The sequence below is a fragment of the Mastomys coucha genome, unplaced genomic scaffold (genome assembly GCF_008632895.1).
Source record: "Mastomys coucha isolate ucsf_1 unplaced genomic scaffold, UCSF_Mcou_1 pScaffold22, whole genome shotgun sequence".
Taxonomy (NCBI): Eukaryota; Metazoa; Chordata; class Mammalia; order Rodentia; family Muridae; genus Mastomys; species Mastomys coucha.
Genome location: NW_022196905.1, coordinates 94,909,862 through 94,929,640, shown reverse-complemented (window position 1 = coordinate 94,929,640; position 19,779 = coordinate 94,909,862). Strand labels below are relative to the sequence as shown.

Below are 19,779 nucleotides of genomic sequence, written 5' to 3'. Positions count from 1 at the left end.
GGTGGTGGTGGTGGTGGTGGTGGTATCAGTAGCTTAATGAGGTTACATTCTGAAATACTTCATACAGCTCACACTCTGTGAGGTAGATATTTTATGGAAGACCATGACAAAGTATGACAATTAATAGTTTATCCACAGCCTGAGACCACTGGGTAAACCTCATAGGAATCCACACAGAATGATTAGAGAATCTGTACATATAGCAACTGAAGTCAACTGCTTACTAGGAAATGCCTAGAGTGGATAAAACCAATCTACAGAATGTGAGGAGGAAGAAAATCCTCATTCTCGAACCTTCTGCTAACTGTCTGTTTTTAAGCTCAATGTCCTCCACTGCTCCCCATCAGCTGCCCTCTATGCATGGCCAGGTATTCTCAGTTCTTCTTCTGGAGCCATAGGCAGAAGTAAACTCTTTCCTCTCTAATTCTACCTGGTTGTGGTATTTATCATGGCAACACCAAAGTAACTACCATAGTGAGCCACTGCATCTAAGTAAGGGTATGTGAACAATCAAGGCGTAGTACGCTCTGACCCACCATGCAGTCACCCTTTTATATCCCTTCATGGACTGCCTTAGGGAAAAGGATGCCATGGTGAATTTGGAAGCAAAAGTTAAGAAGTGCAAAAGAACTGGCAGCCTGAGCTTCTTAAGTGCTTCTTGAAGGAGATTTCTCTCACTTGCTCAGAGACAGACAGACACACACACACACACACATACAGAGAGAGAGAGAGAGAGAGAGAGAGAGAGAGAGAGAGAGAGAGATACACAGACACACAGAGATAGAGATTCACACATACATATACACATACACAGACATACACACACAGAGAGGGAAACATGCACACATACATACACACATACACATACACACACACGCACACACACTCACAATACCTGTACATTCTGTTTCCTACAGAATGTCTGTAGGAACACTAGAAACTTATGCATTGAGTTTAGAAATGATCAATGACATGAATACCTTGCATATTATCTGAAAGGGAAACTCCCATACGGACAGTCAGTGCTGCTTTTCTGTTTATGAAGTGTGAGCACATCATGAAATCACCCACATAAACTCTCTCACTACTTTTCCACTGCTCAGCCCTTGGGCTAAGACCATGTGTGCATTAGTCTCCTTACTCATAGTAACTTCATGAGTAAGGTGATCTGATCTCATTGGACAAACAAGCACATTAAAATTCAAACTACCTAGTCATTTTCTCCATGTGTCATGATCTGTCAGCAGATAGCTAAAGTTCAACACAAAGAACTTTACTCCAAAATCTTTTGGTCTGATGTACAAAACACTACACTTATTTTGTGCATAGAGGTAAGCAATGAGAAATTACTGAACTGTGGAATAAAATGATTTGAATTATTCACATTTCTTATCTCTTAAGAAACAACTTCTATGAAATTCCAAAGAATCCCTAAAATCTCATGAAGATATGCAGTACGATTCTGCTTCTCCTCAAATCCTGAGTGCCTCAGATACCATACACACGTCTCTTCTGTGCCTTAGATTTGAGAGGGGCTCGTTTATGACATTCACACTTTAAACACTCAGCTGTGGCCTTGGCTGCTTTGGATTCCTACTTTGTAACCGGGAACAGTAAGTGCCTGAGAGGTTTCTAGATTTCATGAACTTATGAGTTTCATTAAGTATAAAATTAGACCTTGCTCTTTAATCAACAATCAATTCTGCACATTTGGAGGTCAGCCCTCAGGTTACAATAGCCAGCAGAGCCTTGTACTCTGAGTTAGGACAATCTATTGTGATCCAATATAACGTCATCTTCATTGGACCCAGCAACAAACATTCCCCACACATGTGGATCGATATCTGTGGTGGAAAGTCTAAACTATATTAATTGGGTTGCTGCCTGTCTGGCTTTTGGCCATTTTCTCAGAAGTATCACACTAGATTCTAAAAACCGATGCTTCCTGCTGCTCTCCTACCATAGAAGTGTGTTGGGGGAATTCACCAGCATGGTCCAAGGCAAAACTTAGCTTTTATTTAAGTTATAGTATACTTCAAGAAATAAGACACACTGTCCCATAGGGTCTTTAACATACCCATGGCATTGTCTCTTTTAGAAATAGTAAAATCCACGTCAAAGAGCTACAATAAAGCCTCAGCTGCTGACCGTTTTTTAATATTTGTCTTTATCTTATGTGTATTAGTATTTTGCCTCATGTATGAATATATCCCAAATGTATATCTGGCTTCCTTGGAACCAGACTTAATGGTTGTGACCTGCCATGTGGGTCTTAGAAACTGAACCTGGGCCCTTTCACAAAGCAACAACTGCTCTTACCCACTGAATCATCTCTCTTAGCCATGTCATAATTATGAATGAAAGATGAACAAGTGAATATTTTCATGAACCTGGTTTAAATATGTTTAAAACATCCTTAACAAAAATTGGTCCAAAGCTTAGGAGTGTATGGTGAGGGAAAAATATTTTTGTAATCTTCTGTATAGTTTTTAAACGTTTTCTCCATATATAAGTATCACTTTATTGTAAGATTAGAAATCAAAATAGGAAATAAATCTAAAAATCTGGGAAAATAGAGGTATATAAAATGCTGATGGCATCAGCCTGCATGATGAAATGGTGGGCATGTAAATACTCCCACTGATCACTTTTCTGTATTTTCCCCCCAGAGACAACCAAACTCAATGGCAGAGTTTTCAATTGTCTGTGAAAAAGTTTGTCCCTGCAGTGGAGCATTCACTTGTCACCAGCAAGTTCTCATCAATTTCATCCTAATGAAATAAAATTGCAAGGTGTATCATCCATTTCTAGAAAAAGAACATTTAATAAAGATATTTAGTTTCATGTATTTTTAAGTTGAATAGATAAGTTATTAGGTAAGTTATTGAGGTAAGATTCTAACGTACTGCTGGAAAGCCATAGTTAGGACTGTTAAGCCACTGTCAATCACACTTAGAAAATGGTGAACTTGAAGCAAATTCACCTTCTACTCAAGAAGGAAACACAGGAGAAGTGGAACTGAGACTTCGGAAGTCCTCCAACTTAGACAGGTGGTTGGGCATCTGGGAAGCCACCAAGCAATGAGGAAGAGTACGAAAAATGACACTAAGTCCACCTAATCAAGATTGTAATACAGTAAATCTGATATACATCAAGTTCTGAGAGAGATGAAAGTTGAAGACACAGATGGAAGATAAACCTAATTGGGAGAATTATGTCATTAACAGGTTGTCAACATATTAGGAAATGGCTGTCAAGATTCCTTTCTAAGAGAGTAACACAGGATTGGGCGGTTTGTCTAAAAATTGCTTCCCATGGTCCAGAGAGAAATCCAGTCTCTGCCTAGAATACAGGATTCTTTACACATACCCTGTCTCTCTCTCTCTAAGTCTCTTACCCTCTCTTCACACTTACAAACATGGAGCTTCTATTGTCTGAGTATGAAATGTCCCCACAAACCATGTGGTAAGGTGGGAAATTAAGGCAAGGGAATACCAATTCATAATCATCCATGATGATATAGCCAGTTCAAGGTCAGGCTGGGTGACATAAAATCCTGACTAAAATAATATAAGATAGGACAAAATAATATCCCCACAAATTCATGTACTTGATCACTTGATCCACTGCTGTGTTGGAAGTCTGTGGAAAGCTAGGGTATGGCTTACCTAACAGAAGTAGGTTGTTGAGGGCAGGCCTTGATGGTGCCATCCACTTCTGGGTCCCGTCTGAGCTCTTTGCTTCCTGTCTGCCTATGGAGTGAGACTAGCCACCTGTTACATCCAATACTATACACTGGAACTGGTCCCACCTCAGGACCTCCCACAGTGATAGCTTATGCTCTTTAAAACTGGGAGTCAATACTTAAGTAAGGGCATCTTTTTGGAAACATTAAATTGAATATAAATAATCAATAAATATTTCTGGCAAAAGGTCAGTCCTGAGAAAAATTGAGGATTAGTGGGAGAGCAAAGGCTGAGCTGAGGAGCAAGGAACTCTAGGATTTATACTTATCTAGCTGCTCATTAGCAACATTTGTTTGATTGATAAACATAGATGTACAAATACATAATTTTCCAAATTACAACATTTTTTTTTGTTTTGTTTTTTAGAGACGGTGTTTTTCTGTATAGCCCTGGCTGTCCTGGAACTCACTCTGTAGACCAGGCTGGACTTGAACTCAGAAATCCGCCTGCCTCTGCCTCCCAAGTGCTGGGATTAAAGGCGTGCGCCACCACCACCCAGCTGAACTACAACATTTGTCAAGATTTTTTCATCTAAGTCTTTAAAACCTATTGTAAACTTGGCCTGGAGATACAAGTCTGTAATCCCAGCTACTTAGAAAGCCAGGCAGGAGGATTATAAATTCAAGGCCTTCCTGAGTTACAGAATAAATTCAAAGTCAATATGGGCAACTTAGAAAACTGCATTTCAAATGTACATGTGTGCATATGAGTGTGTGTGTGTGTGTGTGTGAGAGAGAGAGAGAGAGAAAGAGAGAGAGAGAGAGAGAGAGAGAGAGAGAGAGAGAGAGGAAAGAAGAGGGAGGAGGAGGAGAAGGAAGAAGAGGAGGAGGGTGTAGGGAGCAAGAGGGATTGAGTGACCTAGAAATTTAGCTCAGTGGTAGGACACTTGCCTATGAGGCATAAGGCTATGGGTTCATTTAAAAATCAAAACCCTATTGTAAACCTCCACAAGATTTTGCAATGCCATTTACCCTTCATTCTTTCAAATAGTATAATTCTGAGTTGAGATAATTAATTAGTGTAGTAGAGAATAGGCAGCCTGGCAGTGGTGGCACATACCTTTAATCCCAGTACTTGGGAGGCAGAGACCTGGCCCCACTCTCCAAAATACCAAGGAAGAAAATCAATTAATACTCTTACCCAGATGTTAAACCTATGAGCCACAACAATGACCAGAAAAGCAAGTGAATCCCTTGCTTGTTCCCCCTGATGACTTACTTCCATCATAGAAACTCCATAAGAAATCACTTGATTTGGGTCCCTTCTGGAATTTCCATATAGGTTGTCCAGTCTCAAGTGGTTAATCCATAAACACATGTAGATACAAGCAGTACCAATAGGTGTGTATATGTGTATGTGCATATATGTATAGATATATAAAGATGGCTATACAAACAATAAGTATTTTATAAGACAATAATGTCAATAGTAACTCTGGCGAATACTCAAAAGCTGTTAACAATCTTAAATAAATGGCTGGGGCTTAAAGCATGAACTTACAGCGTTTTTATGTCATTGAATAACAGAATGAGAATCCTGTGAAATTATCATGCGTCATGAACGTAAAACACTAAAACTGAGTTCTGATTGACATTCCTAGTTAAGGTCTTGGACTTTGAACTTTGAACAGGACAGGAAGTAGCCTCAAGAGCATGCTATTTCTTCTCTCGTGTCTGGATTCCCTATTTCTTCTCTCGTGTCTGGATTCCCTATTTCTTCTCTCGTGTCTGGATTCCCTATTTCTTCTCTCGTGTCTGGATTCCCTATTTCTTCTCTCGTGTCTGGATTCCCTATTTCTTCTCTCGTGTCTGGATTCCCTATTTCTTCTCTCGTGTCTGGATTCCCTATTTCTTCTCTCGTGTCTGGATTCCCTATTTCTTCTCTCGTGTCTGGATTCCCTAGATGCGGACAAAGGAAGAACACGGTAGTGAGGCCTCGCTTTGCATCTCTCCTTTTTGATAAGCAGTGACCAGGCCTGAGAAAACTCAAAGCATTTTTTCTTTTTTCTTTTTTTGTTACAGTCTTGAAACTTGTGTCTAAGAACACAAGGAAATAAATGATCACTAAAGAACCACAGAGAACACAGAAACTGTCCCCAGAGGAGTGCGGCTATGTATGCAGTTTCCCTTAAAATATAGATTTTCATCTTATTCCTAAGGGGAAAAAGAAAAGAAAACTCCCTTGGCTATGAGCTCTAGCCCCTAATAATAGATGCCTACTAATATTTTCTCATGAAGTAAGGTTGCCTGAGGGTTTCAGACATTCTGTCCCTTCAAAATTAACATTGGACGACTGTAATTTGCCCCGGAGTCTCAATTAGCTAGTTCATTGTGTCCAAATGTAAGCAAACCATGGAGAAGAAGCAGACAAGATGCCTGTGAACAGATACTATGGGGAAACTGAGGCCACTCAGTCTTCATCAGCTGCGTGGATCCCTAAGGTCTACAGGATAATTTTTCCTACTTACCAAAGGCTTGGTTTCATCTTCATCCTTGAAATAATAAAGCTGATCCCCCTTGAGCACAAACCAGCGGGTGTGCCAAGTCTTCACAAAGCCTCCTTGCTTCCTTAGCCACCCACACTTGGTGGCATTCTGCCGTCCTTGGCCTTGGGGGTGCTCTGTGGAGTCACAGTTTTCCTCCATTCTCAAGCTGATAGATTTTCCTATGTAGAAACAAAAGAAAAGAAGAAGGATAAGGTCTTCTGTTGCTGCCTTCTGTTGCTGCCACTGTCCTTAAGGAGAGAGAGAGAGAGAGAGAGAGAGAGAGAGAGAGAGAGAGAGAGAGAGAGAGAGAGAGAGAGAGAGAGAGAGAGAGAGAGAGAGACAGAGACAGAGACAGACAGAGAGAGAGACAGAGAGACAGAGAGACAGAGAGAGAGACAGAGAGACAGAGAGAGACAGAGAGACAGAGAGACAGAGAGAGAGACAGAGAGACAGAGAGAGACAGAGAGACAGAGAGACAGAGAGAGACAGAGACACAGAGAGACAGAGACACAGAGAGACAGAGACACAGAGAGACACAGAGAGAGAGAGAAAGAGAGAGAGAGAGAGAGAGGAAAAAGAGAAAGGAGGAAGGGAAGGGAAGAAAGGGAGGGAGAGAGAGGGAGGAGGAGAAGGAAGAGAAGGGAAGGATAGAGGGAGGGAAGGAAGGAAGGAAGGAAGAAAGGGTAGGAGGGAGAGAGAGTCACAGGATGAAACATGCATATTAACTCATTGGCTGGATTTCTAGAAGCTACCCATACACCTGCCAAGGGTACGGCCAAAGGAAGAGACCATGGTGTACTTGCCTGCCTTCTTAAAGGAGCTGGGGGCTAAGGACCCTTTCTTCCTGAGTAGAGTTGCAGAATGGGACATTTCTGGAAGGTTGGGCAATAAGAACCAAGTATTCAGCATCTAGGCTCATGTGCCTGCTGTGCAGTGCTGAGGTCCTGCGTGTGCAGGCCTGGCTTGTGGTTACCTGAGCAAGCACTATTCCCACACATGTTAAAGCTTAAGGGGACTATTTTTAAAACCTCAGTGGAAGACGTTTGTTTTGCACATGTGAAAATCTCTTAAGATGTTGCTCTCTGCTTCTGCCAGAGTTTCAACCACAGGGTTTTCTCTGCCGAGGATCTGTGCAGTTGAGGATGCTTAGAAACAACAAGGAAATAAAACAAACAGAAACCAAAATACAAAAAGAACTCTCATGGCTAGCTGAATTTCCTCTTCGCCACAGCTCCCTCGAATCCAGGAATGAGGGAGTAGTTAAAATTCGGGACCCATTAAGCACCATTTCATACTGTGTGCAAAGGAACTCAAGGGTATCCACCCGATACAAAGAAAAAAAAATGAGCCACAGGCAGGCAGAATCAGCAGAAGTCTTAGGAAGGCAGACTGCCATAGTAGAAACTCAAGGGTGGGCAGGAGGTGGCCAGGAGATGGGCAGGAAGTGGCCAGGAGATGGGCAGGAAGTGAGCAGGAGATAGGCAGAAGGTGGGCAGGAGATGGGCAGGAGGTGGGCAGAAGGTAGGTAGGAGATGGGCAGGAGGTGGGCAGGAGGTGGGCAGGAAATGGGCAGGAGGTAGGCAGAAGGTGGGCAGGAGGTGGGCAGGAGATGGGCGGGAGGTGGGCTTTTGGAGGCAAGCATTTGTGCATGGAAACAGACCCCAGTAAACATGGTAGAAAATTAAAATATATCATATATATATCAAATGCTTCCTCCAGTTTCTTGCTAGTCTTTATTTCTAAGCATTTATTGAGTAAGTGGGAAGTGTGAGCTCATCCCTGGTCTTCCTATGAGGGCATAAACACAGAATTAACTCACTAAACACAGACTATTCTTACTAAGGCATTTTCACGCCCACTTTTGTTTTCACAATTACAAATTGTACTCAAAAATGAGCACCCTCAGCACCTCCATTTTTGCTAATTTTTCACCCATTTGTTATGTCCAGAGTCTCAATAACAAATCACATGGTGTTTGTGCCAGCCTTTGATCATCTGTGTCTCTTCCCTAGAGGTAAAGGTGCCAACAGCCCTTAGCTGGCAGGCTCCTTGAGCCCTTTTGAGATAATTCTTCTACTTAGTTGCAGCAATGACTTTGCATCTGGGCACTAATCTCTTTGTTTTGGTCGCTTCAGCCATCTTCTAGGTGCAGGCATCCTGATAGTCCCAACCTTTCCTTTAAGCTACTTCATACTACAGTTGGGTCACTGGTATATTCTTGAGCTCATTTGGTGTCTACACATAGCCTTTCTGTGCTAGACTTCCACAGTTGCTGCCTTCTCCTCTCTGTGGTGCACTCTGAAATCTTCCCCTCTAAGGGGCATTCCCATAGCAGAGACAGCTGACTGTCGCAACATTCTCTCCCTGTGTGTGCCTGTGTCTGCAGATTTGATCATGCCTGGTGTTTGATGTAAGTCTGTTATTCCCAGAGGGCAGGGAACTTCCAACTCCTTTCTTCCACGCAACTTGACCTAGTGTAATGAAGCAAGTGAGAGTGTGTGCATGCGTGTGTGTGTGTGTGTGTGTGTGTGTGTGTTTGTGTATAAATTAAACAATAAGTATATTCATTTAGACCACTTAAATCATCTTTATTTTGTCTCCTGGTATTGAAATTATTCCAACATATGCAGTTCTTCACCATTTATTTTTTTCTTTGACCAAGCAACTTGTAAATTTAAATAAGACCATAAAATAAATATTTCAACACACACACACACACACACACACACATCTAAAATGTATTACAGTCAACCAAATTATTTCTTTGGGGCTCTTTTTATGTTCCCTCTCAAATTCATGCATTTTATTAACTTAAAAAATATTGCTTCTAAAGATTTCCAAGGTAATTAGCAAGCTACCATCAATAATATAGAAACACATGCAGCCAATTCCTTTTTTTTTTCTGACTTAGTGGAAAATGTGTGCGTGTGTCTTAGAACATAGTTTATGACCCTTCTTGCATCAATTGTTTATAAGTTTGGCTAAAGCCAGGGCAAGTGCGGGGCCCACTGAACTCCTGGAAAAGCTACAGCTAATTTCATGACTTCATAATACATCATCTCAGCATTGCTAATTACATTATTAAAACAAATGAAAATGATTTATTATAAACCTGAGGGAAAAGAATGCCTTGTCTATTGCTGTGTGGGAGAAAAACAAAACAAAACACAAACTTGAGTTCTACAAAAATAACCAAGGTGTTTGTGGAAGAGTAGAGACATGTGGAGAAAAAGAATCAAGTACTCTCTTTGTCTCTGAAGTAAAGAGGAAGAGGCAGATCATTTCTGTCTATGGGTCCTCCTGGTGCCCTACACTGTGGCATCTCTACAATTCTATAGCTGTAGAGCATCAGATGACTAGCTATCCTCCATACCTAGTGAAGCATCCATAAGTCAATGCTTGATGAAGTGATCCATGTTGTACTAGGCTCTTATGCCGGGTGCCTAAGGGTAACGTTATCTCCTTTCAAAACCTAATATTCTCAAAGCTGATTGTGGTACATGACACATTGATAACAAAATTGATCATTGTTACTCGATTCTTGCTCATCCCCAAATATCAAATATTTGCAAACTCGAACAAGCAGAAGGCCCCATATCCTTCTACTTTGTCTACTGAGTTTCAATCACCCTCTGCTAAGAAAACAGCTTCTCACGTTGCTAGTCTTATTTGTTTCTATTGTATTTCAATACAGACACATGCTTACCAAACTTCATCCTGCCAAAAGCAGCTGAGGAGGGCTGTCAAACATTCACATAAGTTAGGGACTCTTTTATTGACTTTGCACTATATATATATTTTACAGTCCAGTTTTCTCATGGTCCACAGACTACCAGGCTCCTATTAACTGTGGAGCCTGATATCCACTGTCTCTTCAAGTACACACACACACACACACACACACACACACACACACACACTAACTACAGCAGTTTTTGTTTGTTTGCTTGTTTGTTTTTGTTTGGTTTTGGTTTTGATTTTAATTTGGAACTGCCCAAGCTCCTTTATGTCTGCAGTCTTTACTTATGTTGACCTCTCTCCACAGTGCCCTGCCTTTGGCTCTTCACACAGCCTTTCACCTGAATCTCAGTTTAAAATCCACCTCTTTCCATGGCTGCCTAGAATGATGCTCAAATTGGTTCAGCTCTTCATGCTGCTCTCCATTACCCAACTCTGACCCCCTCATCTGTCTTCCTATCAGTTCCCTGAATTGCTAATTATTTTATGGATTATTTTGTTTATTTTTGTTTTGTGAGTTTTGTTTATTTGATTTTTTTCGTTGTCTGTCAAACCCCAACTCCCAAATGAACCATAAGCTTCGTGAGGTCAAGAGCCTTGCTTTGCTGACCTCAGCATCCCAGTGCCCCTGTGCATACAGAGTCCTCAGTACACATCTTCTGAATGGAGGGAAGGCGATGCCTGCAAAGGAGTACCAGTCCTAGTTTTGTTTTTATTGCTGTGATAAAAACAAAAACAAAACAAGAAAGAAACACTGACAAGAAGCAACTTGTAATGTCGGGGGTTAAATTATATGTCCCCACCACAGTTGGTTACTGAGGGAAGTCAGGGAAGACAGAATCTTGGAGGCAGGAACTGAAGCAGAGGCAGGGCAGGAGCTTAAGCTTGTTCACTGGTTTTCTCAGCCTGTTTTCTTATACAACCCAAGACCACTGCTCAGTGGCAGCACTGTCCACAGTGAGCTAGGGCCTCCCACGTCTATTCCCAAGCATAAAAGTGCCCCACAGGCTTGGTTATGCACAAGTCTGATGGCGGCATCGTCTCTTTTGAGGTTCCTTCTTCCCACCTTTCTCTCTAGCTTAGGTCAAAATGACAAAAACAGAAAACAACCTAACTAGCACAATATGTAACAACCACAACAGACGTCCTGCAGGAACAGCTCGGACTGTTCTTGTTCTTGGTATTCAATGCCTTAGTAGGAGTTGTGCACTTTAGGAACTTGGGGGTTTTCCCCCCTTGGCATAGGAGATTTTAGTTAGCATGTGGTCACAATGATCACACTTAAATAACTTTGAATGCCCTAACATAACAATAACAGCAACAGCAACAAACTTCAGATAAACCATAACCCTGAAATTTTCATTTTCTAGCCTTGTTAGTAAATACACATACCCGTCCTGGCTTAGCATCAGACAAGTGCGGTTTACATGTTTACGTGCTCAGAGCACAACTGGATGTCCACTGGGAAGACCCTTTCCCTCACAGTCAGGACATTGCACCATTCATTCTCCTAACAGAATTTCCCAGACTCAAAGAGCACACACACGCAGGGACTTAGACTGGGGACTTCATGCCCATAGAGGCTACATTTACAACACTACATATAAATAGGATGCCAGATACCACAGGGGTGTAATAAATATATCCCAATTGAGTCATATAGACTCAACTATGCATGTCCAGACAATAGAAGAGAAGAGAGGCAAGAAAGGAACAGAATTAAAGGAGAAGCAGAAAGAGAATGTGAAGCACAAGCAATCCCACAGGGATGCCTGCTCTCCAGTCTACACACGAGGGCTGCAGCCACGTGAAGTGCAGGCTCTGCAGCCTCTGAGGTGTGGCCAGGCTGTGAAGAGATGGATGGCTTGCAGTGCAAGTATGAACTCCAGAGTCTGAATGCCCAGGACCCCATATCTCAGCACAAACAAATAATTCCTGTGGGTCAGACAGTCCATGGCCTCTCTTGAGGAAGAAAGTGAAAATTGGCACTGTTGGAAAAATACTGCAATTTATAAAGTGTTTTGGGGGGCTTTCCAGAGTGGTTTTGGTTGCTTCCAACTGCCTCCATTTTCAGAGATGGAAGGCCTGAGATCTGCATTTCTTGTGTAAGGACATTCCAAGGCACACAGTAGGAGATCACAGATAGCCAATATTTAATTCTGCTCTCTTATTTTTAAAAAATCAACAGAAGCAAAAAAAAAAAAATCACTGTTTTGTGGCTATTGATAACATGCTGTTTTTTCAAGCATGTTGTTGATATTTTATTGGCTGTATTTCCACAGTCCAGCACATAGTCTATCTGTATAGTTCACACTATGAAAACATACACACAAAATTAGAAATCATCTGCAGAATCCAGGCATGCATATGTGGATAAACGTGAGCACAAATGTGCCAATACATGCTGGTTGAGAGGCCTATATATCTCAGTCTGTTCCCTAAGGAATAAACTTACTGAAAGGTGACATATTTGATGGTATCTTTTTAATGCCAAGGGCCACGATGCTGAAGGACACACACAGACGTCTACATATGTGGCCTTTATAACAAAGTAAAGAACATAAAAGAGCTTTGTTATGGGGAGCTGGTGCCTGCTGTCATCAGATCCCATCTGTGGTGTTTTGAGTTATTTTATAATTTCAGAGAGTAGTTGTTTTGTTTTTTTTTTTTCAGTAACTGTAGCTGGGCATCAGAAACTTACGTCTCTCTTTATAATCTAAGCGTTAAATAATTACAGAATCAAAACAACACTGAAAAGTCTTTTTTCATGTGAGTCAGACTTGACTGAATCGGAGCTATCCAGGCATCCATGTCAGCTCAGGTTACTGGATGAGTGCTGCCGTCCACTGTATGTGTCCTTTCTCTGCTCTGACTCCATCTCCATCTGATGCTCCCTGGTTTGTTCCCTCTCCCTGTCTCTCTCTCCCTGTCTCTCTGTCTCTCTCTCCCTGTCTCTCTGTCTCTCTCTCCCTGTCTCTCTGTCTCTCTCTCCCTGTCTCTCTGTCTCTCTCTCCCTGTCTCTCTCTCTGTCTCTCCCTCCCTGTCTCTCTCTCTGTCTCTCTCTCCCTGTCTCTCTCTCTGTCTCTCTCTGTCTCTCTCCCTCTTTCTCTCTCCCTCCCTCTCTCTCTCTCTCTCCCTCTTTCTCTCCTCTTTTTCTCTCCCTCTCTCTCACTGTCTCTCTCCCCTCCCTCCCACTCTCTCCCCTCTAAGGAAAACTGAAGAGTGAAATAGTATCCCTTTTGGCCCCACTCCACCACACCATTTCTTCGTGTAATGAACAAATCAAAGAATAAGCAGTTGAGGCCTCCTATTGCAAAGCATCTAGTGGAGGTTGTGCCAGCGCAGAGATGAATTCTAGGTGCCTAAACCCATTGTCAGAAAGCAGCCTTGTTACTTACAGTACCTAACACAGCTGTGGGTCTTCACACATGCTTCCTCACTTTTTGAGGCTAATTCCTTGTTTCAAGTCTCCTTAGGAGCTTCTCTGGAGCACATGCTTCACCCAGACTGGATGCACCTCTCATATACTCCCATATCACCCCAAGCAAAGCCTATACCCTTGGTGGCCATGTTCATGGACTGAGTTCCCTGGGAACACTATAGTAACTGGCATTCAGTAGGCACTAAAAGAGTAAATGAATAAATAGTAAAATTAACAAAAAATGAAAGAATAGTCGATTGCGGTCATAAACTGTAATTGACCCCATAGCTTCAAGAATTCTGACAGGGGCTGAAGAGATGGCTCAACAGTACTCAAGGATACTTGCTGCTCTTGCAGAAGACCAGCATTTGATTCTCAGCACCCTCACTACCACCTGTAACTACATTTCCAGAAGATCTGATGCCCTCTTCTGGCCTGTGTGAGTACCAGGCAGGCATGACATACACAGGTATACATATAAGCAAAACATTCCCACATATATAAATTTTTAAATATAAATAAATAAATAAATAAATAAATAAAAGTCAAGAGCCTGTGCAGGAGTTCAGAACCATCTAAAGCTGCTAGATAGCAACGCAGCAACACCACACCAAATTCTCCCATCTGAACCTGATTCAAATGCAGTGATTTAATGAGAAACTGACTTTTAGGAATTATTGAGAAAACTTAAATGACTACGTTTTTGCTGGACACTATCTTCCCTACTCATTGTTAACCATAAACTATCCCTGAGAACATCTGTGAAGAAAACGAGGAGATTTCAATAAAGCCAGTATGGATGAGAAGTTTGAAGTAGGTGCGCCTAAGGACTACTATAAATCCACAGCTTAGTTCCTGAGGAAACACACAAAAAGGCCCTGGTTCTTGATTATTTGAAATTAAATCATTAAAAATGTCAATTTTTAATGTGGACAATTATAAAAATATATGTAAATGTTGGAATACACCATAAACTTCAATCTGCATCTTATTTTGTAATCTTCACGTTTTCTGTAATTATTTTCATAAGAGATTAAATGACTTAATCATGTGGAAATTATAAAAACAATAAACTCTTTAGTATTTTCTCTATGTTTGTTCAATCTTGTGTATTTTGTGTCTTATGTTTAATGTTTGTGAAGAGAACATGCTTCCTTGTAAGGAGGTTTTATTCAGTTACTGAGGAAAGCATTTGGATCCATATTTAGAAGGATTCTCTACCTTCCTATCACCAGCTGAGGAATTAGTGAAAGGGACCTTTGAATTTCTCACAGCCAAGAATCTCAATAGAAAGGAAATCAAATCAAAATGGTGGCTTAACTGATGATGGTACTACGAAGTCATTGACAGATACATGGTGGATGACCTGCAATCCTTTCAGCTCTTGACAGACATTACTAATCATCTGAGTGCATCCCCAGATGTCTCCACATACAGAAATCATAAATCAAGAAAAAGTAAATATTAACTCAATATTCCTTCTTTTATATTAATTAAACTTCTATGACTAGACTCTTCAAATAGCACCAAACATTTCATTTTATAAGCATGTCAACTTAGATGCTCCTGCATCCTCCTATACCTCTTGTCCAGCCATCTTTTGTTTTGAAAAGCAGTAGGCAGAAGAATTTCCACACCTAAATCTAAGACATAATGGGATTATGCTACCAAAGTGAGAGCAACAGAGATAAAGGAGAAATCTGAATACAAGAGGGAGAAGGGAGCTGACAGCCCAGGGTTCTGAGAAAGACACTAAGCCCTGCTCAGGGAACCATCTTCCTGGGCCTTCTCTCATAAGGCAAACAATCTTTGTGCCTGAGGTTTATAGAGTCCCTTCAACCTTGCTCTCCCATGGGTATATTTTAAGCTCACATAAAGGCTTTCATAAAGCAGTGATTTGATAGTAAGAGAGTTCAACCTAAGAAAATCTAATGTCGTCAATCACACCACCATTCCAAGCCTCTCTGTGCAGCCAGCCTTTTATTCAACCACACTTCAAATAACAGACAAGTGATCAAGTTGACTGAGATAGCAATTTGTTTCCAATGAACTTTCAGGTCCCCCATTCACATGAAAGCCCGAGGTGTTTAATGATCTCCAATAAGGACTGCTCCTGCTTTGTCAATTAATCCTGTGGGCCGAGCACCACTGGGCTTGTTCTATAAGGCCAGGAAAATTATTAGACTCCCTAAGTATATAAATCTAGACCTAATCACTGAACCTCAATTACTTGCACAGTGGTTCATCATGTGGAAGTACTGACAAGACAACTTTTTCATTAGAGTTTGAACAAGCTGGGGAAAAGATGTCAAAGTAGAGAGAGAAAGGAAAAAAATGCCTGACTGCTAATCTACTTTCTCAAGATTATTCCTGTCAAAATGTACTGTGATTTGTGAAATTGCAATATTTAATGAGATCTAATTATTCTCATAATTTGAACACACTTTAATACTTCAAAATCATTAATTTATGCCTTATTTTAGATAAGCCAGATAGCAAGCTAGCTCTAATATAATGAGATATATTCAATTATCTTTTGTTCAAAAGGAAAAGAATTAAAATGGGGTAGGCACCTTGGTGGTATGTATTTTCCAGAGCCTCTCCAAAGGTGATGATGTGTCTCCCATGAGTGACTCCAGTCTTCCTGCAGTAGGACAGACCAGCACCTGGTTACTCAGAGGCCCTGAGCTCTATAGAGACTGTGACATCCTAGGCCTAGAAAGGGCAGATGTTACTCACTCATGTCACATAAAAGTCTTCTTTTATGGAGGTGGCAGACACTAGAAAAATGACATGTAGCTCAACAGTATTCATCACCCCTGATGACAAGAATTCTATAAAATGCAAGATTTGGGGACAAGCGGTGTAAGATGTCAGAGAGGGGTCTGTGGAAAGCAGATTATAGTTTGGTACCTCAGGTCTGCCCTCAACTGCCCTCCACTGACCTTGTGGGACACAGCTCACTCTTAGCAAACTGAACAAGTGTGTTCCCTTTTATTTGATCTAGTCTGAGTTGCTGTTCATAAACTGTTAACAAGTGAATCTTTTTTACAGTGGAAAGAAACACTAAAATATCTTTGAGAAATTTTATCTTTAAAATAACAAAAAATCTAGGCCTAAAACCTATAGTTTACTATTTTATATGTGTGCAAAGCTTCATTCAAGATAGGTCCACAACCAATGTAGGAAGCTCAAACCTTATAGATGAAAACATAAGAAAATAAATTTGCAGTATAGTTCAGGAAGTGAATTAATGGTTACGAAAGCAACAGTATGAAATTATAATGGACACTTTAGGCAGAGTTTTCTATTTGTTCAAAAGCTTCCTCTAGAAGACTCATGGGTTACTCAGAGACCAAAAGAAGATCTTTATGATACATGTATCAGCCAGAAGATGTCTACCTATGAAGAAGCACTCCTACAATTCAACAATAAAAAAGACAGCATATAATGGACCACATGACTTCAGAAGTACTTTCCAATGCAAGATATACAAAACTTCAAGAATCCCATGAAAATGTCCCAGCACCACCACACGTCGAAGAAATGCACATGTAAACCACCGTAAAATATCACCACACATACGTGTGCATTGAAAACGTTTACAGATGCTGGTGGGACCAAGTGGTTAGTGAGGGAGCAGACTAAGCAAAAGCTTCCTGCATCTGGAGGAGTGTCAATGGTATCAACACATTGACAACAAAACGTTCAGCAATGCTGCAGAAAATTAGATATCCTCCTAGTTATGGCCGTATATTCTTCATAGAGAAAGGGAATCTATGTTTTGATAGAAAGGTCAGTACAGCAGTGCTCATGTATATTGTTCTATATAAGTCATAAACAGTAAATAACTCACATGACACAAGGCAATAGGTAAACACACAAAAACAAACTGTAAAACCCAAGATAGTGTCAGTAAAGGAAACTGTAAATGTGTGTAGATGTAGCTGCATCCTCAGCATTAGCATGAGTGAAAGAGGCCAATGAAGTCACTGTGTGATCCCTTACACACAGTGTTGACTACACAGGCTCCATCCTTCATGACACCTGCTACCAAGGGGCAAGCATTGAATCTTCTAAGATGGTAGAAATGCCTTATACTTTAATGGGATATGAGTTCGATGTATACAGACACCTGTCTGTCTAAACTTGTAAACTGTTCACTTAAGTTGTGTGTACAAATAATCATCATCATCATCATTATTAAATAGTTTTATTAAATTTTCTTCAAAAACATTTGAAATAGTGAAATCTCATCAGTACATCTAGTCTGTTGCTGCATTATTAGTAACTCTGAAATTCTTTTCTCTATTCTTCCACACTGAATAAACTAACATAAACACTGACCCCTCTAGGAAGATTGGTTTCTCGGGGAAACTAGACTACATCCTGTGGTTTGCATTTGGGATTGGAGCAGTGTGAATTCAGTTTCCAGTAGATATAGAAATGAAGTCAGACCTGCTTAATTGTGCTTATAGATGTCCTAGAAGACTGAACTACTTCAAGAAGCAACTTGTACACAGCTTGGTTTCTGCATGATACTTCTACACAGAATCAGTGCTCCCCAAATTAAAGGCTAATTTAAATAAGTTCTGTTTCCTGGCCAGAAATTATCAGAAAGCAGAGTAGCATTTAAGAACTTATCAGATAATCTAAAAGAACATGGAATAGCATGGGGTGGCTCCTACTGAATAAATATGGAACAGTTTGAGTAGTGGATTGATTGATATGGTATCCATGAAACACACACACACACTTATGCACATGCACACACACACTCACACATACACACCCACTGTGCACATGCACAGGCATACTGCACAAATTCATGTACACATCCACATACATACATATGCACATTTATACATGCACATACACATGTGCACATACACACATGCACAGGCACACATGCATGTGCATGATGTACATCCACACACATACACACACACATGCACAGGCACATTGTGCACATGCACAGGCACTCTGCACACATGCACATGCACACTCACATGCACATGCACACACACATTAATATGCACCCATGCAGACCCACATGTATAGGCACACACACATTCATGCTCATTTATACATGCACATGCACACAGACAGACACATACACACATGCATACACACATACACAGGCATACTGCGCCCATGCATAGGCACACTGAACACATGCATATGTACACACACAGGCATATGATACATGCATACCTACATGCACACTCACAAACATGCACAAGCACAGGCACATGCACAGACACATACATGTCATTTTATATAAGAGATTTGAATTTTGGCAGATTTCAGCATGCATAGCTGTGATCTTGAATCAATACTTCATTAATAATGAGGTATTCCTTACATGCTTGTGTGTGTGTGTGCATGTATATGTACACATGCAAATAATTCTTACAGCAATTCTATGAACTATATGCCATATTATTTCTATACTATAACTAAAGAACAGAATTATGTCTACAGTCCTACTGGTAATAAGTTGTTTTTTTAAAAAGGTATCTGTATATATGTAACATAATTGAGGAGACTGTTCACTGATCTATCATTGCTTCTCAAATATCATATAAACTCTGGCATAGAGTAGCCCTACGATTCAAAAACTCCATAACAAAAGGCAAGTCACAAATAAGACTGCATGCTGAAATAAGATGTCTAGGCTTTGATTTATGACATGTTTGTGGGCATAGTTTCCAGTTAAAGATCTGTCACTAAAATTTGCTCATCTTGATATCTATACACAGATAACATCTTATATTTTTTGTTTTCTTTCTGTGACCTTCCATCTGAAGGTCTCACCTCACTGAGGGATGCTCTGGCTGTAGCCCTGAAGTGCGCAGCCAATACAGTCTTGTTCAACTCTCTCCTGCCATCTTTGAAGGTGAGCAGAGAAGACAGGTGTGACACTGCAATATTCTCAACCAAGTCAAGGAGGATTTGGTCTTTTAGGAACTTAATATTACCAGTGAAAGTTACAAACTCCTTTTGGCTTTCTTTGAAAAGCAGCTATAGATCACTGTCACCTTGGTTAGAAAAATTACAAATACCTGAGGCCTAAGGATGTCATTATAACATGAGAGGTACACGGTCAGTACCTCTGGATGCCATTATCTATAGTCACCTGTTTAAGTCAGATAGATATCCCGAGACCTAGGAAATTACTCATGCAAAACTCAAGTATGACTTTCCTATGCTGAGAAAAAATGAAGTACTGAGCAACATTTAGCAAGGATCCTTTTAAATGGCAGTGGAATTGTCTGAGAACGAGCCACAAAAGTAAGATCTAGAAAACATTATTGTATTTTCACAGTCTGAGACATTGCCTCATAGAAAATCACACACAAACACACACACACACACACATACACACA

At 40.7% G+C, this 19,779-nt stretch overlaps 1 protein-coding gene across 3 annotated transcripts in view; it reads right to left on the bottom strand.

Moving 5' to 3' along the window:
- Arhgap24 (Rho GTPase activating protein 24) overlaps nt 1–19,779 on the bottom strand; it is a 713,998-nt gene that overhangs the window by 347,500 nt on the left and 346,719 nt on the right. For all 3 annotated transcript variants that reach the window (XM_031337011.1, XM_031337010.1, XM_031337012.1), the window contains exon 2: nt 6,214–6,410. In XM_031337011.1, coding sequence (XP_031192871.1) covers nt 6,214–6,390 — 177 coding nt within the window. In that variant the 5' untranslated portion in view covers nt 6,391–6,410. The remainder of the gene's footprint in view (nt 1–6,213; nt 6,411–19,779) is intronic.